The sequence below is a fragment of the Capricornis sumatraensis genome, chromosome 19 (genome assembly GCF_032405125.1).
Source record: "Capricornis sumatraensis isolate serow.1 chromosome 19, serow.2, whole genome shotgun sequence".
NCBI classification, from domain to species: domain Eukaryota; kingdom Metazoa; phylum Chordata; class Mammalia; order Artiodactyla; family Bovidae; genus Capricornis; species Capricornis sumatraensis.
Genome location: NC_091087.1, coordinates 31,724,772 through 31,747,474, shown reverse-complemented (window position 1 = coordinate 31,747,474; position 22,703 = coordinate 31,724,772). Strand labels below are relative to the sequence as shown.

The 22,703-nt window shown below is 45.3% G+C and overlaps 1 protein-coding gene across 1 annotated transcript in view; it reads left to right on the top strand.

Annotated features, from left to right (window-relative positions):
- SH3GL3 (SH3 domain containing GRB2 like 3, endophilin A3) overlaps positions 1–21,794 on the top strand; it is a 53,931-nt gene extending 32,137 nt beyond the window's left edge. Inside the window, exon 8 of the mRNA XM_068991154.1 lies at positions 21,592–21,794. Within this exon, the coding sequence (XP_068847255.1) occupies positions 21,592–21,794 (203 nt within the window). The remainder of the gene's footprint in view (positions 1–21,591) is intronic.
- The last annotated feature ends 909 nt before the right edge of the window (positions 21,795–22,703 follow it).

Genomic DNA, 22,703 nt, shown 5'->3' with positions numbered 1-22,703 from the left:
CCACTATATCACTGTGAAGAGGAGAGAGAGTGTTGGTGGCCAGCTTGCAATTTCTACCACACACATCTATCTACTACACATATGTTGTGGAAGAGCACATCAGACCCTACACAATTCATTTCCATTAGAACGTGGTACCACATGCAGGGTGATATGGGAACGTGCATTAAGGATAACCTAGGAGTTGGCAAGCTTTTTTTGTAGAGGGACAGGTCATAAAAGGTTTACGCTTTGTCAGTTATTTGGTCTTGGTTGCAACCTCTCAACTCTGTCCTGATGTGAAAGCAGCCCCAGACCGTATGGAAATGGATGAGCATGGCTGTATTCCATTCAAATGTCACTTGGCCCACAGGCCAGAGTTTGCCACCCTGGGGTGACTCGTTGGGAAATCAACTCAACAATATCAATCAAAATTAATAAAAATGTTTGCCTACTCTCAGTGGCTTCATTCCTGGAAATGTACCCTAGAGAAATAATTTAACCAAAAGCATATTCCTGTACCTATTACAGCACTATACAGAGGAAGAACAAGTTATAATTGGGAACAGACTAATGACCAATATTTATTTATATATATTTGTCAACATTAGGATAATGGTTAAGTAGATGATGGTATATCAAGTGGGATATTGTGCAGCTTTTCAAACTCACTGACATGGAAATTATGTCAAAACATTCGAATGTTTGTGGTTTGATATGAAGTTGAAAAGAAAGACATAGAGTTATCAGTGTACTATGATTCAGTTCAGTTCAGTTCAGTTGCTCAGTCATGTTCGACTCTTTGTGACCCCATGAATCACAGCACACCAGGCCTCCCTGTCCATCACCAACTCCTGGAGTTCACTCAGACTCACGTCCATCGAGTCAGTGATGCCATCCAGCCATCTCATCCTCTGTCGTCCCCTTTTCCTCCTGCCCCCAATCCCTCCCAGCATCAGAGTCTTTTCCAATGAGTCAACTCTTCTCATGAGGTGGCAAAAGTACTGGAGCTTCAGCTTTAGCATCATTCCTTCCAAAGAAATCCCAGGGTTGATCTTCAGAATGGATTGGTTGGATCTCCTTGCAGTCCAGGGGACTCTCAAGAGTCTTCTCCAACACCACAGTTCAAAAGCATCAATTCTTCAGTGCTCAGCCTTTTCACAGTCCAACTCTCACATCCATACATGACCACAGGAAAAACCATAGCCTTGACTAGATGGACCTTAGTCAGCAAAGTAATGTCTCTGCTTTTGAATATACTATCTAGGTTGGTCATAATTTTCTTCCAAGGAGTAAGCGTCTTTTAATTTCATGGCTGCAGTCACCATCTGCAGTGATTTTGGAGCCCCCCAAAATAAAGTCTGACACTGTTTCCACTGTTTCCCCATCTGTTTCCCATGAAGTGATGGGACCAGATGCCATGATCTTCGTTTTCTAAATGTTGAGCTTTAAGCCAACTTTTTCACTGTCCTCTTTCACTTTCATCAAGAGGCTTTTTAGTTCTTCTACACTTTCTGCCATAAGGGTGGTGTCATCTGCATATCTGAGGTTATTGATATTTCTCCCGGCAATCTTGATTCCAGCTTGTGTTTCTTCCAGTCCAGTGTTTCTCATGATGTACTCTGCATAGAAGTTAAATAAGCAGGGTGACAATATACAGCCTTGACGTACTCCTTTTCCTATTTGGAACCAGTCTGTTGTTCCATGTCCAGTTCGAACTGTTGCTTCCTGACCTGCATACAGATCCTTGTAAATCAATATGTGCATGTAGGCCAGGCTAAATGGTAGGATTCTGGGCAATATTTTCCTTTTTAAAGATATATTCTTTAAATTGTATTTCAATAAGCGTATTTGAATAAACAAGCATGTATTTAATAATGGGAAAGTCGACTTTTGAAGAATAGGTATACTTCCTTCTTTATAGAAAACTGTGTACCCATTGTATTCCATATTCTCCCCAGCCCCAGGAAGCTTAGTGCCAGATGCAAAGTTCAAGCACAGCAATCATTATAAAATGGCCCGAGCTGGTCCATGTGCACCTCCTCCCCTTTAATGAGGGTGACCCTGCATCCTAGTTTGCTTGGGACAGTCCCAGCATATGTCTGTTGCTCCAGTATAATTTTTGAAAAAATGTCTTTGTTTAGTTTTGGCTTCACTGGGTCTTTGTTGCTATGTGCAGGCTTTCTCTAGTTGCAGTCGGGGGGCTACTCTAGCTGTGGTGTGTGGGCTTCTCATTGCGGTGGCTTCTCTTATTGCAGGGCACAGACTGGGCACATGGACTTCAGCAGGTGTGCTGTGCAGGCTTAGTTACCTAGCAGCATGTGAGATCTTCAGGACCAGGGACGGAACCTGTGTCCCCTGCATTGGCAGGTGGATTCTTAACCACTGGACCAACAGGGGAGTCCCTCTCATATAATTTTTAATAGTCCCCTCCCACCTTTACTCACAAGTTCTACTGTTTGTATGAAAATACATTGTTTCCTTACTTTTTATGGCTTTACTTTTCTCTTTCTGTTCTGTGGAACCTCTCTTCTGAATACATATGTTATTGTGAGCCATTTCAAAATTTCTGTTAGAAAGAAGCTGGTTATAAATATAACTAAAAACGTTGAAAGCAAGTCCAACCCCAGCCTGCCTTCCTCCCTGTATTGTATCTGAATGAATTAGAACCAGCAGACCCTAGGACCCCAGAAGGGCTTCCCAGGTGGCTCAGTGGTAAAGAATTCATCTACCAATGCAGGAGACACTGGAGATGCAGGTTTGATCCCTGGGTCGGGAAGATCCCCTGGAGAAGGGAATGGCGACCCACTCCAGTATTCTTGGCTGGGAAATCCCATGGACAGAGGCTACAGTCTGTGGGGTCACAAAGAGTTGGACACAACTGAGTATAGTTGTTTTACAATGTTATGTTAGTTTCTGTTGTACAGCAAAGTGGATCAACCATACATTTACAAATGTCCCCCCTACTTTTTTTTAGATTTCCTTCCCATTTAGGTCACCACAGAACATTAGGTCGAGTTCCCAGTGCCATACAGTATGTTCTCATTAATTATCTATTTTATACATAGTAGTGTGTATATGTGGAGAAGGAAATGGCAACCCACTCCAGTGTTCTTGCCTGGAGAATCCCAGGGACGAGGGAGCCTCAGGGGCTGCCATCTATGGGGTCGCACAGAGTCGGACATGACTGAAGTGACTTAGCAGCAGCAGCAGTGTGTATGTGTCAGCCCCAATCTCCCAATTCATCCCACTCCTGCCTTCCTCCCTTGGTGTCTGTACATTGTTCTCTATGTGTCTCTATTTCTGCTTTGCAAATAGGTTCATCTGTAACATTTTTCTAAATTCCACATATATGCATTAATATACAATATCTGTTCTTCTCTTTTTCTGACTTCACTCTGTATGACATTCTCTGGGTCCATCCGTGTCTCTGCAAATGGCACAGTTTAGTTCCTTTTTATGGCCAAGTGATATTCCATTGTCTATACATACCCCAGCTTCTTTATCCATTCATCTGTTCATGGACATCCAGGTTGCTTCCATGTCCTGGCTGTTGTAAATAGTGCTTCAGTGAACAATGGGGTGCATGTGTCTTTTGGGATTATGGTTCTTTCTGGGTGTATGCCCATGAGTGTGGTTGCTGAGTCATATGGTAGTTCTACATCTTACAGATTTTTCATTTTATCTTGTTAAGAAATAATACTGGGGAATGTCAGCAAATGTTCAAGAGCATCAGGAAAGATTTCTTTCCAAGATTCTTGATCGGAGGGAGTCGGGCCAGCAAGTGGTTGCAGAGGGAGTCTGTTGTATGCATCTGACTTGGAAGAAGAAAGCAGTGATAGGACAGTCCGTTCCTTGGCTTCCTCATCCAGACTGTGCACGTAGTATTGTGTCCCCTCCTTCTTGGCCAGTAGCTCAGTCCCCAGGCAGATTAAGTTGTTAGCTGGGTGATGGTCAGCCAGAGATCACAGATGTGTAGAAGACGGCTTTCAGGAAGGCTCAGGGTCCACAACTGGAGCCTCCATTCCAGCACATCACATGCCGTGCCGCCGCGTACCATCTGCCTCCGCTTTAGTCCCCAACCCCTGCCCTGGGCTCCTCGTTGATTCGTGGGTAGAATTTGCGAGTGTGAAGGGGTCCCGTACTGTTTGTTTCTAAGGCACAGTTTCAAAAGAAAATGGCATTTTATAGCCGGTATTAATGGGAAATTACTTTCCATTAGGATTCTGAATGATTTGCACATAATGTTTATAAAGTGAAGGAAAAATGTCAAGCATTTCACTAACAATTTAAAGCAAAGCTCCTAGGACTCTGCCAGAAATGAATTCCAAGAACATTTTCTTCATCATTTCTTCTTTCTAAAGAAAAAAAAAAAAGAGGTGGGGGGAGATGAAAGGACGTGGATCAATTAGGCTGAATCCATGGTGGGACTGAGATGGAATCTTTGATAATATGGTTTCTAGGTACTTAAGAGAATGAATAAAGTGAGCCAAAAAGGGAGAGGGGGGTGGTGGTGGAAATCACATCTTGAAATGATGGATTGCAGACAAAATCCAAGTTTAGGCTCTGGCGAGGAGAAACCACTGCCTGTCCAAGCCCCTGAGTGTGGGGTCATGAGGCTTCATCGGAGTATGCTGCCTCTTTGTCCCCAAAGAGAAAGGGAGGCCAAGAAAAGTCTTCGTGCTAAAATGTGTGCCTGGGTCGTTCCCAGAAAACCCTTGGTTTTCAGGAAAATAGTAAAGGAACTTGTGACCTATGCTTAGGCATCTTCCCTACCTTGGGTAAGTTGTCACTTGCTGAATTCTAAATGTAAAGACTAGAGAACAGAGGCTATTGTACATTTTTTAATCAACTCACTTATTTATGAAGCCCTTCTTTTTTCTAATTTTATTTATGTTTTTATTTTTGGGTGTGCTGGGTCTTCATTGCTGCAAGCGGGCTTTCTTTAGTGGCGGTACGTGGACTTCTCATTGCGATGGCTTCTCTGGTTGTGGAGCATGGGCTCTCGGTGTGCGGGCTGCAGCAGTTGCGGCCCCTGGGCTCTAGAGCACAGGCTCAGTAGTCATGGTGCATGGGCTTAGTTGCCCGGCGGGCATGTGGCGTCTTCCTGGATCAGTGATTGAACCTGTGTCCCCTGCATTGGCAGGTGGGTACTTATCCACTGCGCCACCAGGGAAGTCCCTATGGAGGTTTTCTTTTGCACTGCTCTTCTTAAAGAGGGCTCCACTTTGTCTAATCACAACTAAGGGTTAATATGGACCAAACTGAGACTGGCGTTAAGAATGTGGAAGGCAGAGATGGGTGAACAAGTGTTGGTTTCAAACGTGCTCCAGGCATTTCAGAGCGAGGTGAAATAAATCTTTCAAATGATGTATATTAAGACATTCTAACTCCCTTTGGGTATAAAGAGACTTTTTATAAATTCCTTGACACTTCTTAGGGAGCTCGGATGTAATGTCTAGGGCTTAAGTCCTTCCCCTCAATGGAGTAAAATCTCTAGGATTACATTAGAAAATAAACATTTATTCAGAAGTAAAGTGTGAAGTGTGAAACTTAAAGAAGACGAGCACTCTGCAAGTAGAAATGGATGTATTTTTAACCTGAATTTCCAAAGAGGAAATTAAAATTTCACACAGCAGTGACAACGGTGATTGCTCGGTCAGCAGGTCCTTTTTTACTCTTTCTCTCCTGTCCTTCCCGCTCTTTCCTTGTTTTTTTTTTTTCCCTTGCCATCAGCCTGTCTGCAATCTCCATGTCTGTATATTATCAGTAGTGGTTCAGAGTCAGAGTTATAGACAAAGAGATATAAGCAAAAAATGGGAGTCTCATGTTGGAATTCAGAATTCTGGCGCTTATTTGCTGTGTGACTTTGGGAGGTTTCTTAACATCTCTGGACTGATTTATACTTTTTCCTAAATGAAGTGATTGGACTCAATACATTCCAGGTTTCTTTTCCAGCTCTAAATTCTGTGGCTTAGCATTCTTAAAAATTTACAAAGTGCACAGACAGAACGTTTTTCTATTCTCTGTATTTTAAAAAATACTATTAAAAAGTAAAGTGTGAGCTCTGATTATTATTCTTGATCAATAGGCGTTGATGTGAGAAAGGGGGAAGGGTCCTTTTTTATTCTTTTTGTCTCAAGAAAGTTTCCGAGGGAAAAGTTTTCTTGCCGCAGGGGATGGTTTCCTGTAACTCTGCTAAATAGTCTGTAAAAAGAGTTTTTGAAAAGCCTGTTTGACATAATTTCCAATTTAGTTGTCAAAATTTTAATACTCCTTGGCTGAAATGGTTCTATCATCTCAGATGCATATTTTAAAATCTCAGCATATATTCTACAATGATATGCTTGGTCTTTAAGCTCAAACTTAAAATAATGTTATCTTAATATTCATGTATGTACTTATGTTTAAAAAAAAAAAAGTCAAGTGAAGTCAGTCTCCAAGGATGACAAACAGGGCGGCCATGCAGCACAGTTCCAGAGGACCTTGTGTTTGAATCCACATGGGTGACACCCCCTCTGGAGTTGAGTGGGTGTGGCCTCAGGTGCAAATCCTGATGCCAGATTGTGGGAAGGTCTTCCCAGGTGGCTCAGTGGTAAAGGATTTGCCTGCCAATACAGGAGACATGGGTTCGATCCCTGGGTCAGGAAGATCCTCTGGAGGAGGGAATGGCAACCCACTCCAGTATTCTTGCCTGGGAAAAAGAGGAGCCTGATGGGCTACAGTCCATGGGGTCACAAAGAGTCGGATGCCACTGAGCAACTAAACAACAACAACGAGAAAACAGTGAGGCCAGTGATGTCTGACTGCAGACCTCCAACTCCGGAGCACCGCGGCAGAGGAGTCTGTAGCGGATAGAGTACTCACCCTGTCCAAACTGCAGCCGCTTGTTGCCCGAGAATGTGGACCGAGGATAGCCAGCCCTTAGGATTTTTCCAAGAGAAGCCAGAAATCACATATTTATGTGCAATCTCCTGATTTTTAAATACTGGCAACTAATCCACAATGTACAAAGCATGGAGCTGGCCAAGCAAAACACCGTCTGCAAACTGATCCCCCTGCCAGTGGCCAGGAAGCCACCTCTGATTAAGGCTGCTGTTCATCTTCTCCTTTCACTTAACTCAGAGTGGCAAAGGCAACCCACACACCCTGGACCCGGTTGTAGCAGAGGGCTCACCTCCCAGGAAACTTTGCTAAATAATGGGCCACAGCTTCCGAGAAGTCTGTGCGAGTTATCTTGGTACACAAGGGAAAGCTTTGTTAGTGAATGGAGGAGGACACAAACATCACTAATTAAATCCATCTCCTATAATCTGTGAGTGGTAGAGGATCGGTATTAAGGTAAAAACAAATTAAAGGTGCTTATTTTGATAGATTATAATAATTAAGCTTGAGTTCCACTGACAAGTTATTTTAACAAATCACATCTCCTATGGATAAATACAGAGTTCTTATTTCTAGATTGTTCATAAACCTTTACTAGACAGTACTCACTAGTTTACGACTTTCTGTCTTAGCTCGAGCTGCTATAACAAATACTAGATCAAGTGGCTTAAAACAACCAACATTTATTTCTCACAGTTTCAGAGTCTGGGAAGTTCAAGATCAAGGTGCTGGCAGACTCGTTGTCGGGTGAGGGACTCCTTCCTGGTTTGCAGATGGCTGTCTTCTCGTCGTCTGTCCCTGGTGGCACTAATGCCATTCATGAGGGCTCTACCCTCATGACCTTGTCATCCCCCAACATCCCCACCTGCTAATACCACCACTTTGGGGGTTAGGACTTCAACATCTGAATATTGGGGGCACACAGACATTCTGTCCATGGTGTTAGCCATAGATCTATACGTAAAATTTGCAGGTAAGGAAACCAGGGTCCAGACCTCACCCAGAGCTAGAACCCAGGGATCCAAACTGTCTATCTCATAGGGTCTTACCAAATGAACGAAAATTGTCCTTTACAGATGTTGAACAAAAATGAGTTTTGTAGTATTCGTCAGAGTTATATACCAGTGCTGTATCTGGGTCAGCTCAAGCAAAAGTGTTGGCTTCAAAAAAATGTTTGCTACCAGAGCTTAAGATTTTTGATCAAGAAAAAAATGACAACTTTTGAAGGGAGCTTGAACCAGATATGCTGGTTCTAATTCAAGAGAGATGGTGCCTGGCCCAGGGTACACACTCAGTGTTTGAGTCTGAAGCAGAAATAGACTTGAAAGTTCCAAGTTCTTTTTTGGCCCAACCCGTTAAGAGATGAACTCTCTAGTTAGATGGTATGGGTGTGGTGAGTCTCTGGGTGGCTGACCATACTCCTCCTAACTGGCTGCCCATTCTACCTGCTGTCAGGTACCTTCCTCTCTCCCCATGGGAAGCAGAAGTCATGTGCAGACACCCCTGCATTCCAGACTTGAGACCAGGAAGTGAGCAGAAAACAGGCTTACCCGGCCAGGACAGGTGTCACCTGCCTTTCAGAGGAAGGCCCAAGTCCTGGCTTTTACTCCATCCCTCTCAGTCAGAATTCTGTCATCAAAAAAATAGGAATTCTCACCTTACCTGCAGAGGGTTATTCTGAGGATTATATCAGATCCTGTAAATAAGAGGTACTGGGCATACATGGTACTTGCTACATAGTATAAGTGCCCAGGACACAGCAGTTGTTAACATTTCATAACTGGTTATCTGATTTCCCAGCCTACAGCAGACTGGAAGGAGCAGATTAGAAAGGCCTGGGGGACTGCTCCGGGAAGGCCCACTGTCGGCAGGAAAAAGTGACAGGTCGCAGCCTGATGACAAGGGAGGCAAGAGAAACACTATAAGGAGCAGGAACAAAATCTCTAAAAGGCACAGCAGTTTGGGGCATTTACTAAAAGACAAAGAACTTCCTCAGGTCAGTAGCTTCTGTAGACTCTGTACCTTGTACATTGATAGGCACGCATGTTGACAGCAGGTGTGTGAATTTTACTTCTCTCTCCATCCCCTTCCCCGCTCACCACAAAGTAGGAGTGAGGGTTGTCGCTTGCCTTTCGATTGTGATGCTCTGACCAGATGCTTCCAGGTAATGAAATCCCCAAAGTCAGGGCCACCAGAGGAGACAAGAGTGCAGTGGGTTCCTTGGGTGATCTGAAAATATGGCAAGTTCAAGGACAACGAAAGAGCTGTGACTTCTGGTGTCACGGAGAGAAGGATGTCCCTGCCCCTCTTACCACTTCTGCTTCCTCCATGATCTCCTTCAAAGTCAGGGTGAGAAATATATTTTCGACAACAGGCCCCCAGATCCTGGCTGGTGGCAGAGAGAGAGGGAGGGAGCACATGAGGTGGCCAGGCTGCAGAAACGCCAGCACGCCAGCTCCACCCTGTGGTCTAACCCACCACCCGGAATAGACGCCCATTTTTATTTGCTTGTTACACTAAGTCCGATACATATGAACCTTCAAGTTGGGAACTTTCCAAGATGTGAATGTTCGCATTTCCAATCAAAGCTATCGCAAGTTACTTCTCATGTCTGGCATACATTGTCACGTGCATGCATCCTCCACAAGTGGGTGTGCTTGTGTGCACTTTACCGTACAGTCCTGTGTAGAGGACAGTAGAGCGGTGTCTTTATTTCAAGCCCAGAATGTCCAGAAGCAAGCGTAAAAGCAGCAGTATATAGCCGATTAGTTAGTTGGTTAGCTAGGATAACTTTGTTGGACTTAAGAACAGACTGGACTTACAAATGCACTCTCGGAATGGAACTCGTTCGTATGTATAGGGACTTAATGGTATTTTTGATTGAAGCCTGAGCTGCTCACTTTGAAACTGCACAGAGAGTAAGGCCCTGAAGGGCATCCCTCCAGTGACTGACAGAGTGGGGTGAGATGTGGGCAGACCTTCTAGGATCAGAGAAGGATTAAGGTGGAGAGCACTCTTGAAGAGCATCCCAGGCCTGGGAGCTCCAGGAGCCTGCCCTGCTGAGGACCCATGGCTCTTTCCAACCCAGCTGATGGACCACCCTGTTGACTGCGGTTGGCTCGGAAACCGAGTGGGCATAAACTCACCATCCAACGATATTCAGACTGGGTGCATGCCATGGTGATCAAGAGCTCAGAATCTGGACCTAGATGGAGGTCAGATCTCAGCACTGCTGCTTAAATGCTTGGAACCCCAATTTCTCTCTCTATCACATTGGGGGGAATACCTCAGGCTTCCCAGGTGACTCAGCAGTAAAGAATTCGCCTGCCAGTGTGGGAGATGCAGGTTCAACCCCTGGGATGCGAAGATCCTCTGGAGGAGGAGATGGCAACCCACTCCAGTATTCTTGCCTGGGAAATCCATAGAGGAACCTGGTGGGCTATAGTCCGCGGGGTCACAAAGAGTCAGACACGACTGAGCTACTGAACAACAATGACAAATGGTGCCTCATCGAAGGGTTCCTCTGAGAACTAAGTCTGCTTGTAGGCATTTAGAATGTTTTCTTGGCACATGGTAAATATTGAAAACTGAGGGTTAGTCTTCTATCCCTCTAGCTGACCAGGACTGTGGTTTTCATTCTGGGACTGTGGCTACCAGAGTAAAATGTGCCTGGCAGTTCTATTCACGTGAGTAGCTTTTTGCAGCAGGGACTTGGGGAGATAAAAGCTGGAGTCAGAGAAGAGCCTCCAGAGAATCTTCCTTCTGTTAAAACAAGAGGGGACCAAATACTGTCAGAAGCCGGTCCACATTATTGCCCAGAAGGGAGTGAAATTTCTTTTAGAGAGAACACGATTTCCTGACCTGTTGCATGTTGCCGATGCAGTATTGACTGACCGACCACCTTCCTTAAAATTCTTGTGGTTGGGTCTCTTTTTTAACTCCCTAATGGTGTGGAACAGAGCTTGAATAATAAATATTCAATAGGGACACACCCTTCTCTCTGTTAAAATAATCTTTGTTTCAGTGCCTTAACAAGGAAGAGACTGTGTTTTCCCCACCTCTGCTCTCACATTACGTGAAGCCAGGCCTCAGGAGTGAGAGAAAATAAACACAGGCTCCCCGGCCAGGGCGGGAGAAGCAGCCTCCTCACTGGATGGCCCGGGGCTGGGGCTTCGGCTGCCAGGAGCTCACGTGCACAGATTCTCAGCAGGTTCAGGTGCCAAGTCCCATGCACGAGACAGCTTGCATATGGAGGTGGTGGTGGAAGGTCCAGGGGAAAGGGGAGTGGGTGTTCAGGAAAGATGCAGCCGCTGGGTGGGACCCCTCCTTTCTTCGGGGAAGATCTGGGTAGAGGTGCAGCTTATCCTCGGGCACTGAGCACTCAGGCTCCTTGCACACATCTGTGCCAAGCACGGCCAGTTTGAAAAGATCCCACTGAGCACGTGTCACCTCTTCTGCCTTCACTTCTAGCGTCCCATCTGTGGTGTCCTGCCCTGTCTTTAGTGCAGAGGGAAAGTTCACACACTGTCACGGATTGAGCACAAACTCGATTCCTCTTTAACCAAACTTGCTCGTGAGCCTCCCTTCAGACCGATGGCGGAAACAACTTAATCTTTTTTCCATTTCTACTGTTGGCCAAGAGAAAAAAAAAAATTAATCTTTTTTCCATTTCTTCTAATGGTGGAAAAAAACGTAATCTGGCCATTTCAAGGTAACTCGGTCTCTTCCAATAGAAAGCGCAGACTGTCCATTTATTGCTTGCTCGATTCAAGACAAACCTGGTCAGTTCAGCTAAAATTTCCTGCCAGAGCTATTGGTTTTTCCTCCAAGGCTGTCTCTTACCTCCTTCTGTACCCTCAAGATGTTGCCTGGGTGCAGGAGGTGTTTAGGGAACATCACAGTGATGGGTGGGGAAGCTTGTCAGGGTCTTAACTGCTTCCACAGAGGAGATTTATCACACCAGGTCTGGGTCCGGGTCAGGGGACCAAGGCTTTGCCCTTGGGTTATTGGACCTCTGTACTGGGAGCCTGTGCAACCACCCCCAGGCCATCTCTGGTCCAGATCCCCCCTCAGCACTTCTCACTTCCTGCCTGACCTTGAGGAGATGTATTCACAGTGCATGGGGAGCCCAGGTGACCCCCTCAGGCACCCTCCCTGTTTAAATACATGTGAGGGTGCTCAGTGGCTTCACTTGTGTCCGACTCTTTGCAACCCTATTGACTGTATCCTTCCAGGCTCCTCTGTCCATGGGGATTCTCCAGGCAAGAATTTCGGAGTGGGTTACCATTCCCTCCTCTAGGGGATCTTCTGGACTCAGGGATTGAACCCGCGTCTCCTGCATTGCAGGCAGATTCTTTACCGCTGAGTCACAGGGGAAGCCCCTGTTTAATTACACAACCCACCATTTCCACTGTGCTCAGCACCCCCAAGTCTAGAGCTCTTTGAAGCCTACCTTCTCCTACAGTTCCAGTGGGAAGTGGGGCCAAGACCCCCACCCCAGGGTGGGATCAGGAAGCATCTCAGCCTTTTCAAACTGCCCTCTTCTTCCACCTCTTCCCTGACTCCAGGAAGTGCTCTTGTCTCTTCTCTGGTGGCAAGAAACAGTCCCTCCCTCCCCACGCTTGTAAGACAAATCTCTGTGCTCCGAGTTCTTCAGCCTCTGGTTCCTTGGAACCCAGAAGTCTCGCTCCACCTCAGCTTCAAATCTCCTAAAAGCCTATCTGGCTCAGGCATGAAAGCCCGAAAGCCTCAGTGTCCACACCATCTCGCAACTGAAATGGCATTATTTTGGAACTTACCAGTTAAACATCACTCCCTCGTGTGGGTTCCACCCTCTCCCTAAAGTACAGGAGACCATGGCTCTCTGGATTGGGGTCCCCAGACGGCCAAGATGACCCAGCATGATGAAGGCATCAGATGATTCTTCCCAATATCATCCTCCTGCATGTACAGTTCAGATCAGTGGGCCGAGCTCCGCTGGGGGTGGACCTACCTGGTGCCTGCACTGTTGTTGAGAACTGTGTTCGGTGGATGGATGTTGGGGGTGGAGGGACAGTGCAGAGGCTGGGGAGAACCCAGCACTCACGCCTCACTGGAGTTGGGGAACTCTCGCCCAGGGGCTCTCCACTCCCGGGTCTTGGGAGAGACGCCACGTTTGGGGTTGATTTGCTGATGGAGTGTGATGTGAGTGCTGGTTGAGTTCCAGCTCTTAGGAGACAGAAGTGGGAAGTATGGCAGTGGTCCCTCACCTGGAGTAAATGAAGTGAGACGGGAGGGACGTGTCTCTCCCCCGATTGGTTCAGAGCATGTGTGCAGCGAGGGCACATGTATGCATGCATAGGCGGGGGCTGGGATAAATGCATGTCTGCCATTTAGTATTTATTTCAGTCATCACAGTTGGCTTACAAAGTGAATGGGAGGAAAAATAGATTGGCCAAGAAGTTCATTCGGGTCTTCCCATGCGATGTTATGGAAAAACCAGAACTGACTTTTTGGCCAACCCAACATACACACGTACACACATACACACACAGCCCTGTAATCAGTGTGATAGCCTATGAAGTTTCTTGGCAAGACTTAGCAGCGGCGTAGAGCATGTAGGAGGTGGCATCAGGAGAGGCGGCCACGGGCGGAGCCCTGGTGTCTTTCTGACTTCGCCACTAGCTCTGGGGCCAGGCTGTTGTGACCTCTCAGGGGCACGCACTGCCCCTTCTTCAAGAAGAGGGCTTGTGGAAGACCACTAAAGACCCTTCTAGCTCGGACGTTTTGTGTTCCAGGAAATGCCTCCCAAAACCATCATGGGGCTTGGCAGTTGACTCCCTCTGTGTCAAAAACTGGTCGTGGGAGAAATGACAAAAGAATACTGATCGTTTTAATAGACCACTGTGGAACAGTTATTCACTAGTGAAATTGACTTTGACTCAGCAGCCTGACTTGCTGCAGGGTTTCAGTGACCAGCTCCCACAGCCCCCCAGCCCACCTAGATCTGAGCTGTATTTCCAAAGGAAAATGGAAAGTCTGGCCTGGAAACACACAATTCCCTAATGCTTTGAAATCGGTGAAGGTTATTCTGTTCACATTCAAGATCATGAACTGGGCCCCCTATTTAAATTCTCCTGCTTCCTGGTGGCTCGGTGGTAAAGAATTCACTTGCCAATGCAAGAGAGACAGGATTGATCCCTGGTCCAGGGAGATCCCTTAGAGAAGGAAATGGCAACTTGCTCCAGTATTCTTGCCTGGGAAATCCTATAGACAGGAACCTGGCGGGCTACAGTTCATGGGGTTGCCAGGAGTCCGACATTACCAAGCGACTAAACAATCCCCAATTCCCGTCATTACAACAAACTTGGGGTGGGACAGTGTTCTGTCATGGAAGGAGCCATCTACATGCTGGAAGCATCAGGAAGATTCTAGAAATAATGAGGCAGGGAGCCCAGATTTTAAAATGCTGACCTACCTGGAAGTCACACCTGGGAAGTAGCTTCCCACCTGAAGTGGAAGAACAGCCTCCCCTCCCCCGCCATCACTCCCCACCCCCCGCCCTTTCCCCACTAGCTCCCAGACACTCCCAGCCTCTTGTCAAAGGAGTTGGAGTGAAAGAGGACCATGGGGCTGGTGGTTCACAACCTCTCTTGGAAATTGGAAACACCTGAGAAATTTTTTAAACTCCAGTGTCTGGGTCCCATTGCCAGAGCTTCTGATTTAGTTGTTCTGGGGTCAGTCCAGGTAGAGGGTGTTTATCATGCCTCCAGATTGAGAACCACTGCAGCAGGAAGGCAAGAGGGGACCATCTCAGTCCAACTGGGGAACTTCACTGACAGACGCTCCCTAAGCGAGGTGCCAGGGTGGGGCTTGGCTCTCACTCCCACGTGGGGTGGAAGGTTAGCAGTGGGCGTGATACTGAGGGATTGCTTCCCTGGTGGCTCAGATGCTAAAGCATCTGCCTGCAATGCAGGAGACCTGGGTTGGGAAGATCCCCTGGAGAAGGAAATGGCAACCCACTCCAGTACTCTTGCCTGGAAGATCCCATGGATGGTGGAGACTGGTAGGCTGCAGTCCATGGGGTAGCATTCCAAAGAATAGCAAGAAGAGATAAGAAAGCCTTCTTCAGCGATCAATGCAAAGAAATAGAGGAAAACAACAGAATGGGAAAGACTAGAGATCTCTTCAAGAAAATTAGAGATACAAAGGGAACATTTCATGCAAAGATGGGCTCGATAAAGGACAGAAATGGTATGGACCTAACACAAGCAGAAGATATTAAGAAGTGGTGGCAAGAATACACAGAACTGTACAAAAAAGATCTTCATGACCCAGATAATCACGATTGTGTGATTGCTCACCTAGAGCCAGACATCCTGGAATGTGAAGTCAAGTGGGCCTTAGAAAGCATCACTACAAACAAAGTTAGTGGAAGTGATGGAATTCCAGTTGAGCTATTTCAAATCTTGAAAGATGATGCCGTGAAAGTGCTGCACTCAATATGCCAGCAAATTTGGAAAACTCAGCAGTGGCCATAGGACTGGAAAAGGTCAGTTTTCATTCCAATCCCAAAGAAAGGCAATGTCAAAGAATGCTCCAACTACCACACAATTGCAGTCATCTCACACGCTAGTAAAGAAATGCTCAGAATTCTCCAACCCAGTCTTCAGCAATACATGAACCGTGAACTCCCGGATGTTCAAGCTGGTTTTAGAAAAGGCAGATGAACCAGAGATCAAATTGCCAATATCCTCTGGATCATCAAAAAAGCAAGAGAGTTCCAGAAAAGCATCTATTTCTGCTTTATTGACTATGCCAAAGCCTTTGACTGTGTGGATCACAATAAACTGTGGAAAATTCTGAAAGAGATGGGAATACCAGACCACCTGACCTGCCTCTTGAGAAATCTGTATGCAGGTCAAGAAGCAACAGTTAGAACTGGACATGGAACAACAGACTGGTTCCAAATAGGAAAAGGAGTCCGTCAAGGCTGTATATTGTCACCCTGCTTATTTAACTTATATGCAGAGTACATCATGAGAAACGCTGGGCTGGAAGAAGCACAAGCTGGAATCAAGATTGCCAGGAGAAATATCAATAACCTCAGATATGCAGATGACACCACCCTTATGGCAGAAAGTGTAGAAGAACTAAAAAACCTCTTGATGAAAGTGAAAGAGGAGAGTGAAAAAGTTGGCTTAAAGCTCAACATTCAGAAAACGAAGATCATGGCGTCTGGTCCCATCACTTCTTGGGGAAATAGATGGGGAAACAGTGGAAACAGTGTCAGACTTTATTTTTGGGGGGCTCCAAAATCACTGCAGATGGTGATTGCAGCCATTAAATTAAAAGATGCTTACTCCTTGGAAGGAAAGTTATGACCAACCTGGATAGCATATTGAAAAGCAGAGACATTACTTTGCCAACAAAGGTCCATCTAGTCAAGGCTATGGTTTTTCCAGTAGTCATGTATGGATGTGAGAGTTGGACTGTGAAGAAAGCTGAGCACCGAAGAATTGATGCTTTTGAACTGTGGTGTTGGAGAAGACTCTTGAGAGTCCCTTGGACTGCAAGGAGATCCAACCAATCCATTCTAAAGGAAATCAGTCCTGGGTGTTCTTTGGAAGGAATGATGCTAAAGCTGAAACTCCAGCACTTTGGCCACCTCATGCGAAGAGTTAACTTATTGGAAAAGACTCTGATGCTGGGAGGGATTGGGGGCAGGAGGAAAAGGGGATGACAGAGGATGAGATGGCTGGATGGCATCGCAGACTCGATGGATGTGGGTTTGGGTGAACTCTAGGAGTTGGTGGTGATGGACAGGGAGGTCTGGCGTGCTGAAATTCATTGGGTCACAGAGTCGGACACGACTCAGTGACTGAACTGAACTGATACTGAGGGTGGCACTGAGGGAGGCCCTCCCCCAGAGAACAGGTGCTGCTTGCTGAATTTTTGACCAGCCCCAAATTTATCTTCTCTCTTTACTTGGCTGGAAAAGACTTGTTGAGAAAGGAACACAGTCTCTAGTAGAACTTGTTTCAACTCTTACTTAAAGTCTAGATGGGGAGAGAAATAAGAATGTTTCATAATAATAGAAAGAGGAAATTGAAATGGAAAATGCAGGATGGCAGAGGAACTCTTGTTTCAGAGCAGACTCTAGAACACAGGCTCGCTGGTTGTGGTACACAGGTTTAGTTGCTCTGCTATGTGTGAGATTGTCTGGGACGAGGGATTCAATCCATGTCCCCGGCACTGGCAGGTGGATTCTTAACCACTGCAGGGTGAAGTCGCACATGCTGATGTTGAAGCTGTCGCAAGTGATGTAGAAGCTGCAGCAAGTTATCAGGAAGATCTAGCGAAGAGAGTTCATGAAGGTGGCTACGCTAAAGAAGAGATCTGCAGTGTAAATGAAACAGCTTTCTATCGGAAGAAGGTGCCATCTAGGACTTTGAAAACTAGAGAAGAAAAATCAGTGCCTGTCTTCAAAGTTTTAAAGGACAGGGTATCTCTCTTGTTAGGGGCTATTGCAGCAGGTGACTTTAAGTAGAAGCCAATGCTTATTTACCATTCTGAAGATCTTAAGGCATTTAAGAATTATGCTAAATCTACTCTGCCTGTGTGGGGCTTCCCTGGTGCCTCAGTGGTAAAGAATCTGCCTGCAAATGCAGGAGACATGGGTTTGATCCCTGGGTTGGAAAGATCCCCTGGAGAAGGAAATGGGGACCCACTCCAGTATCCTTGCCTGGAGAATCCCATGGACAGAGGAGCCTGGTGGGCTGCAGTCCATGGAGTTGTAAAGAGTCAGACATGAGTGAGCAGCTGAACAACATAGCTACCACATATAGTGATCCATCTAATGAATCTGGGCAAAGTAGATGGAAAACCTTCTGGAAGGGATTCTGCTTGCCATTAAGAATGTTTGTGATTCATGGGGTGAGGTCAAAATATCAACATTATCAGAAGTGGCTTTCATTCCCCATGCATGACTTTGTGGGGTTCAAGACTCCAGTGGAAGAAATACCTGCAGATGTAGTGGAAGGAGCAAGAGAATGAGTAGAATTCAAAGTGGAGCCTGAAGATGTGACTGAACTGCTGCAACCTCATGACGAAACTTGAACAGACGGGGAGCTGCTTCTGATAAATGAGCAAAGAAAGAGGTTTCTTGAGATGGAATCTACTGATGATGCTGTGAAGACTGTTGAAGTGACAACAAAGGATTTACAGTATTACATAAACCTAGTTGATAAAGCAACAGCAGGGTTTGAGAGGACTGACTCTAATTTTGAGAAAAGTTCTACTGTGGGTAAAATGCTATCCAACAGCATTGCCTGCTACAGAGAAATCATTTTGTGAAAGGAAGAGTCAATCCATGAGGCAGACTTCACTGTTGTCTTATTTTAAGAAGTTGCTGCAGCCACCCAGCCTTTGGCAACCCAACCTTTGGTGGTTGGGTGGCTGCGGCAACTGGCTAAGTCAGCAGCCATCAACACCAAGGCAAGACTCTCTGCCAGCAGAAATGATTGACTTGTTGAAGGCTCAAATGATGGTTAGCATTTTTCAGCAATAAAGTATTTTAAAATTAAGGTGTATACATTGTATTTTAGACACAATGCTATTACAGGATGGTGTAAACAGCTTTTATATGCATTGGGAAACCAAAAAATGTGTGACTTGCTTTATTGAGATGTTTGCTTTATTGCAATGGTTTGGAACCAAACCTGCAATATCTCCAAGGAATTCCTGTAGAAGAGTAATAGAGAGGAACTTGCTCTACTAATTGCTTTTAATTTTTGTTGTTCTTTAGTTGCTAAGTCGTATCAGACTCTTTGTAATCCCATGGTCTGTAGCATACCAGGCTCCCCTGTCCTCCACTATCTCCTGGAGTTTGCTCAAATTTATGTCCAGTGAGTCAGTGATGCTGTCTAACCATCTCATCTTCTGCTGCCCCTTCTTTTGCCTTCAATCTTTCCCAGCATCAGGGTCTTTTCCAATGAGTTGGATCTTTGTATCAGGTGGCCAAAGTGTTGGAGATTCAGCTTTAGCATCCGTCCTTCCCATGAATACTCAGGGTTGATTTCCTTTAGGATTGATTGGTTTGATCTCCTTGCAGTCCAAGGGACATTTACTTTAAAGCTACACTATTTAAAATGGTGTGGTACAGTTACTGAAATGCATCAGTGGGGGAAAGTAGAAAATGCTAAAATAGATCCAAGCGCACATAAGACAAAAGTAGTATTGAAATCAGTGGAGAATAATGGATTATTACTATTTAATAAATTGTATTCAGGTAGCTGCTTAAACATTATTAACAATATATAATATCTTTATTTGCAAAAATCTAAATGGATTGAAGGAAGGCATATTCACATTAAAAATTAATTTTAAAAAGTAACTGGGATAAATTTAGTTGAATATTTATATATAATTGTGGAAGGGAAACTATGAATGAAAAGTTTCATCACTTTGCTTATGTGGTTTAAAATTTATGCATGGATGACAAAATAAAACAGAAACCCCCATCCCTGCCCCACCCCCAGTACACACTCCAAAAACAAAATGAAAGGAAAAAAATACAGATAATAAGCTGGAAATAGTGTATATATCAAACATGACAGATACGGGGTTAATATTTATGATATAAAAGTCCATAATATATTCAGTTCAGTTCAATTCAGTCACTCAGTCATGTCCGACTCTTTGCAACCCCATGAATCGCAGCATGCCAGGCATCCCTGTCCATCGCTAACTCCTGGAGTTCATTCAGACTCACACCCATCGAGTCAGTGACGCCATCCAGCCATTTCATCCTCTGTCGTCCCCTTCTCCTCCTGCCCCCAATCCCTGCCAGCATCAGAGTCTTTACCAATGAGTCAACTCTTCACATGAGGTGGCCAAAGTACTGGAGTTTCAGCTTTAGCATCATTCCTTCCAAAGAAATCCCAGGGCTGATCTCCTTCAGAATGGACTGGTTGGATCTCCTTGTAGTCAGGCACCTAATACTTTTAAGACAAAGAAAATAGAAAAATACACTGGTAGTAAAATTTAAAAATCTTGGAAAAAGTTATGTCTATGAAGAGGAAATTTCCTTCTAGAAGTTTACCCTCAGGAATTAAATGTATGTTATTTGTAAATACACATATATTATGATATTTTTCAAAGAGTTATCAATGAATGCTAAGAGGAAACAAATGGGAAAATGAAAAGGAAGGAATGTAGAAGGGAAGAGAGAGAGAAAGAGGAAGGAAGGAAGGAAGGAAGGAAAGGAAGACCTTTAAATATCCTATGAGAGGATATCAGTTAAAGAAATTATGTTAGGGACTTCCCTGTGGTCCAGTGGTTAAGACTCTGAGCTCCCAATTCAGGGAGCAGGGGTTTGATCCTTGGTCAGGGAATTAATATCCCACATGCCACACCATGCAGCCAAAACAACAACAGTAAAGAAATTATGTTATCCTGATATAGTTGACAACTGTTCAGTAATTAAAAGTAACCTGGAAAATATTCATAGTAATATAATAGGAATATTCTTTTATGAAAATAATTATGTTAAATACATACACAAATATATTCATAAAGTTATCTGGAAGCTTCTATGCCATCACATTAATTTAACACTGGTAACCTCTTCATTGGGGCTTCCCAGGTGGCACCAGTGGTAAAGAACCCGCCTGTCAATGCAGGAGTTGTAAGAGATGTGGGTTTGATCCCTGGGTCCCGAAGATCCCCTGGAGGTGGGCGTGGCAACCCACTCCAGTATTCTTGCCTGGAGAATCCCGTGGACAGAGGAACCTGGGGGGCTACAGTCCATGGGATCACACAGAGTCAGACAGGACTGAAATGACTTAGCACACACACACGCACCTCTTCATTAGCAGTCAGTTTTGCATGTATTTACTCTCTCTTTTTGTCTTTCTCTTTTTACCGTGTTTAGTTTTGGTTTTGAAGTGAAACAATAGCTATGTTAAAAATGTTGTCCTGAGAACTACTGGCTTGGTGCAACAATCCCAAGGCTGAAGGCTGACCTGTGGAAGATTCTGCTCTTGTCTCTGTAGTCTCACACCCTGCCATGTTCCATGACCCTGGTTACCAGCTCTAGGAATACGGCCCTGACCATCCAGGCCTTTGCTGCTTCCTTCTTCTCTGAGTTATAGGTGATACACTACCTTGTCTTTGTTGTTTTGTTGTTGCTGTTGTTTTAGCCTTGGTTTTGTACCACTTTACTTTATTTTTTGGCCGCACTGTGTGGCATGCGGGGATCTTAGTTCCCTGATCAGGGATTGAACCTGCGTCCCTGGCATTGGAAGCTTGGAGTCTGAACCACTGGACCACCAGGGAAGTCCCTCATCTTTGTTCTTCAGGTGTTTCTCATGTGTTGTCCACTCTCCGAAAGAAACTATGAGCTCCCTGAGGGCAGGGGTTAGGCCTTGTAAAATTCTGCACCTCCCTTGGGCTGCGGGCAGAGCTGAACAGCTGCTTCAAGAACAGGGGCTGGGCCTGAATTTTTCTGGCTAGGAGAATTGATGAGGAAAGCCATGGGCTCAGGAGGTCAGCTAGGGGAGGAGGGAGAGCTGAGGGGGGCAGAGGCCCCAAGTGCAGGGCCCCCTGTGGGTGCTGAGCCAGCCTTGTCCTGGAAAGGCAGGCAGGGGCCTGCTGTTTCTGGTCTCCGCAACTCTCCACCTTTGCAGCGCCCCACAGATGCTCCGTCATGTTAACCATGTACTTTTTGTCTCCACATGATGCGGACAGGTTCTAACGTTCCCATGGACCAGCCCTGCTGTCGTGGTCTCTATGACTTTGAGCCTGAAAACCAAGGAGAACTAGGATTTAAAGAAGGGGACATCATTACGTTAACCAATCAAATAGATGAAAACTGGTATGAAGGAGTTCTGCATGGGGAATCTGGCTTCTTCCCCATTAACTACGTGGAAGTGATTGTGCCTTTACCTTAGTAAATGTGAAAACTCAGACTCTCTCGGACATACGTTTCATAACCGAAATGAATTCACACCAGTGTTCTCAGTGTGGTGGTTCTGTGGCATTCTTGCTCTTTGACCAGCTTAATGACTTTTGTATGTGTGGTTCTCTTTATAATGTATTTTGTATCAGTTTAATTTGTATAATGATTTTCTTGTCTTGGCTCCATGGAAATACAGTTTTCTTCTTTTGCTGATTGTCCTAAAGTCACTGGTTAAATAAAAGTATGTGCTTCTTGTTGCTAAAAATAAACAGCACCCACTACAGCTCTGTCAGGGACTGGCCCATCTTCCTCAAGCTGTGATGGAAGACAACACTTGAAGCTAAGAACTGCTAAATATTTTGTTTCCTGACGTGACTGATAGCTTCCGGTCTTTCCCCTTCATGTGTTTTAGCTGACCTGTGAATCACCCAATAAACATGACACACTGTGTTGGCAAAAGGCCTCGGTCATTCTTAATGTTGAATTGATTCCGAAGTACAGTCGTACAGCTGCGAATTCCTCCTGTGACCACCCTGACCTGGGGTGCAGGCTGGTGACTTGTTTGGCCTGTGGATGGTAGCAGGCTGGATACCAATGGAGACTTGAAAAGTCCTCAAGTCTTTCTGCCTGTACGCTGCACCTGTGCATCTCCACCAGGAGGACATGCCCAAGCTAGCTGACTGCAGGGAGACGCGTGGGCCAGCACTGAATGGCTCTAGCCAACCTCCAGACCGGTGCACAAAGGTAAGGAAGCAGACACTGACCCACCACAATTCTAAATATAAATAGCTACTCGATATTCTTCTGTTGTTGTTGTTTGCTTTCTTAATTTTTAAAAAAATCTGGACCATTTTTAAAGTCCTTATTGAATTTGCTACCATTGGTCCTGTTTTGTTTTGAT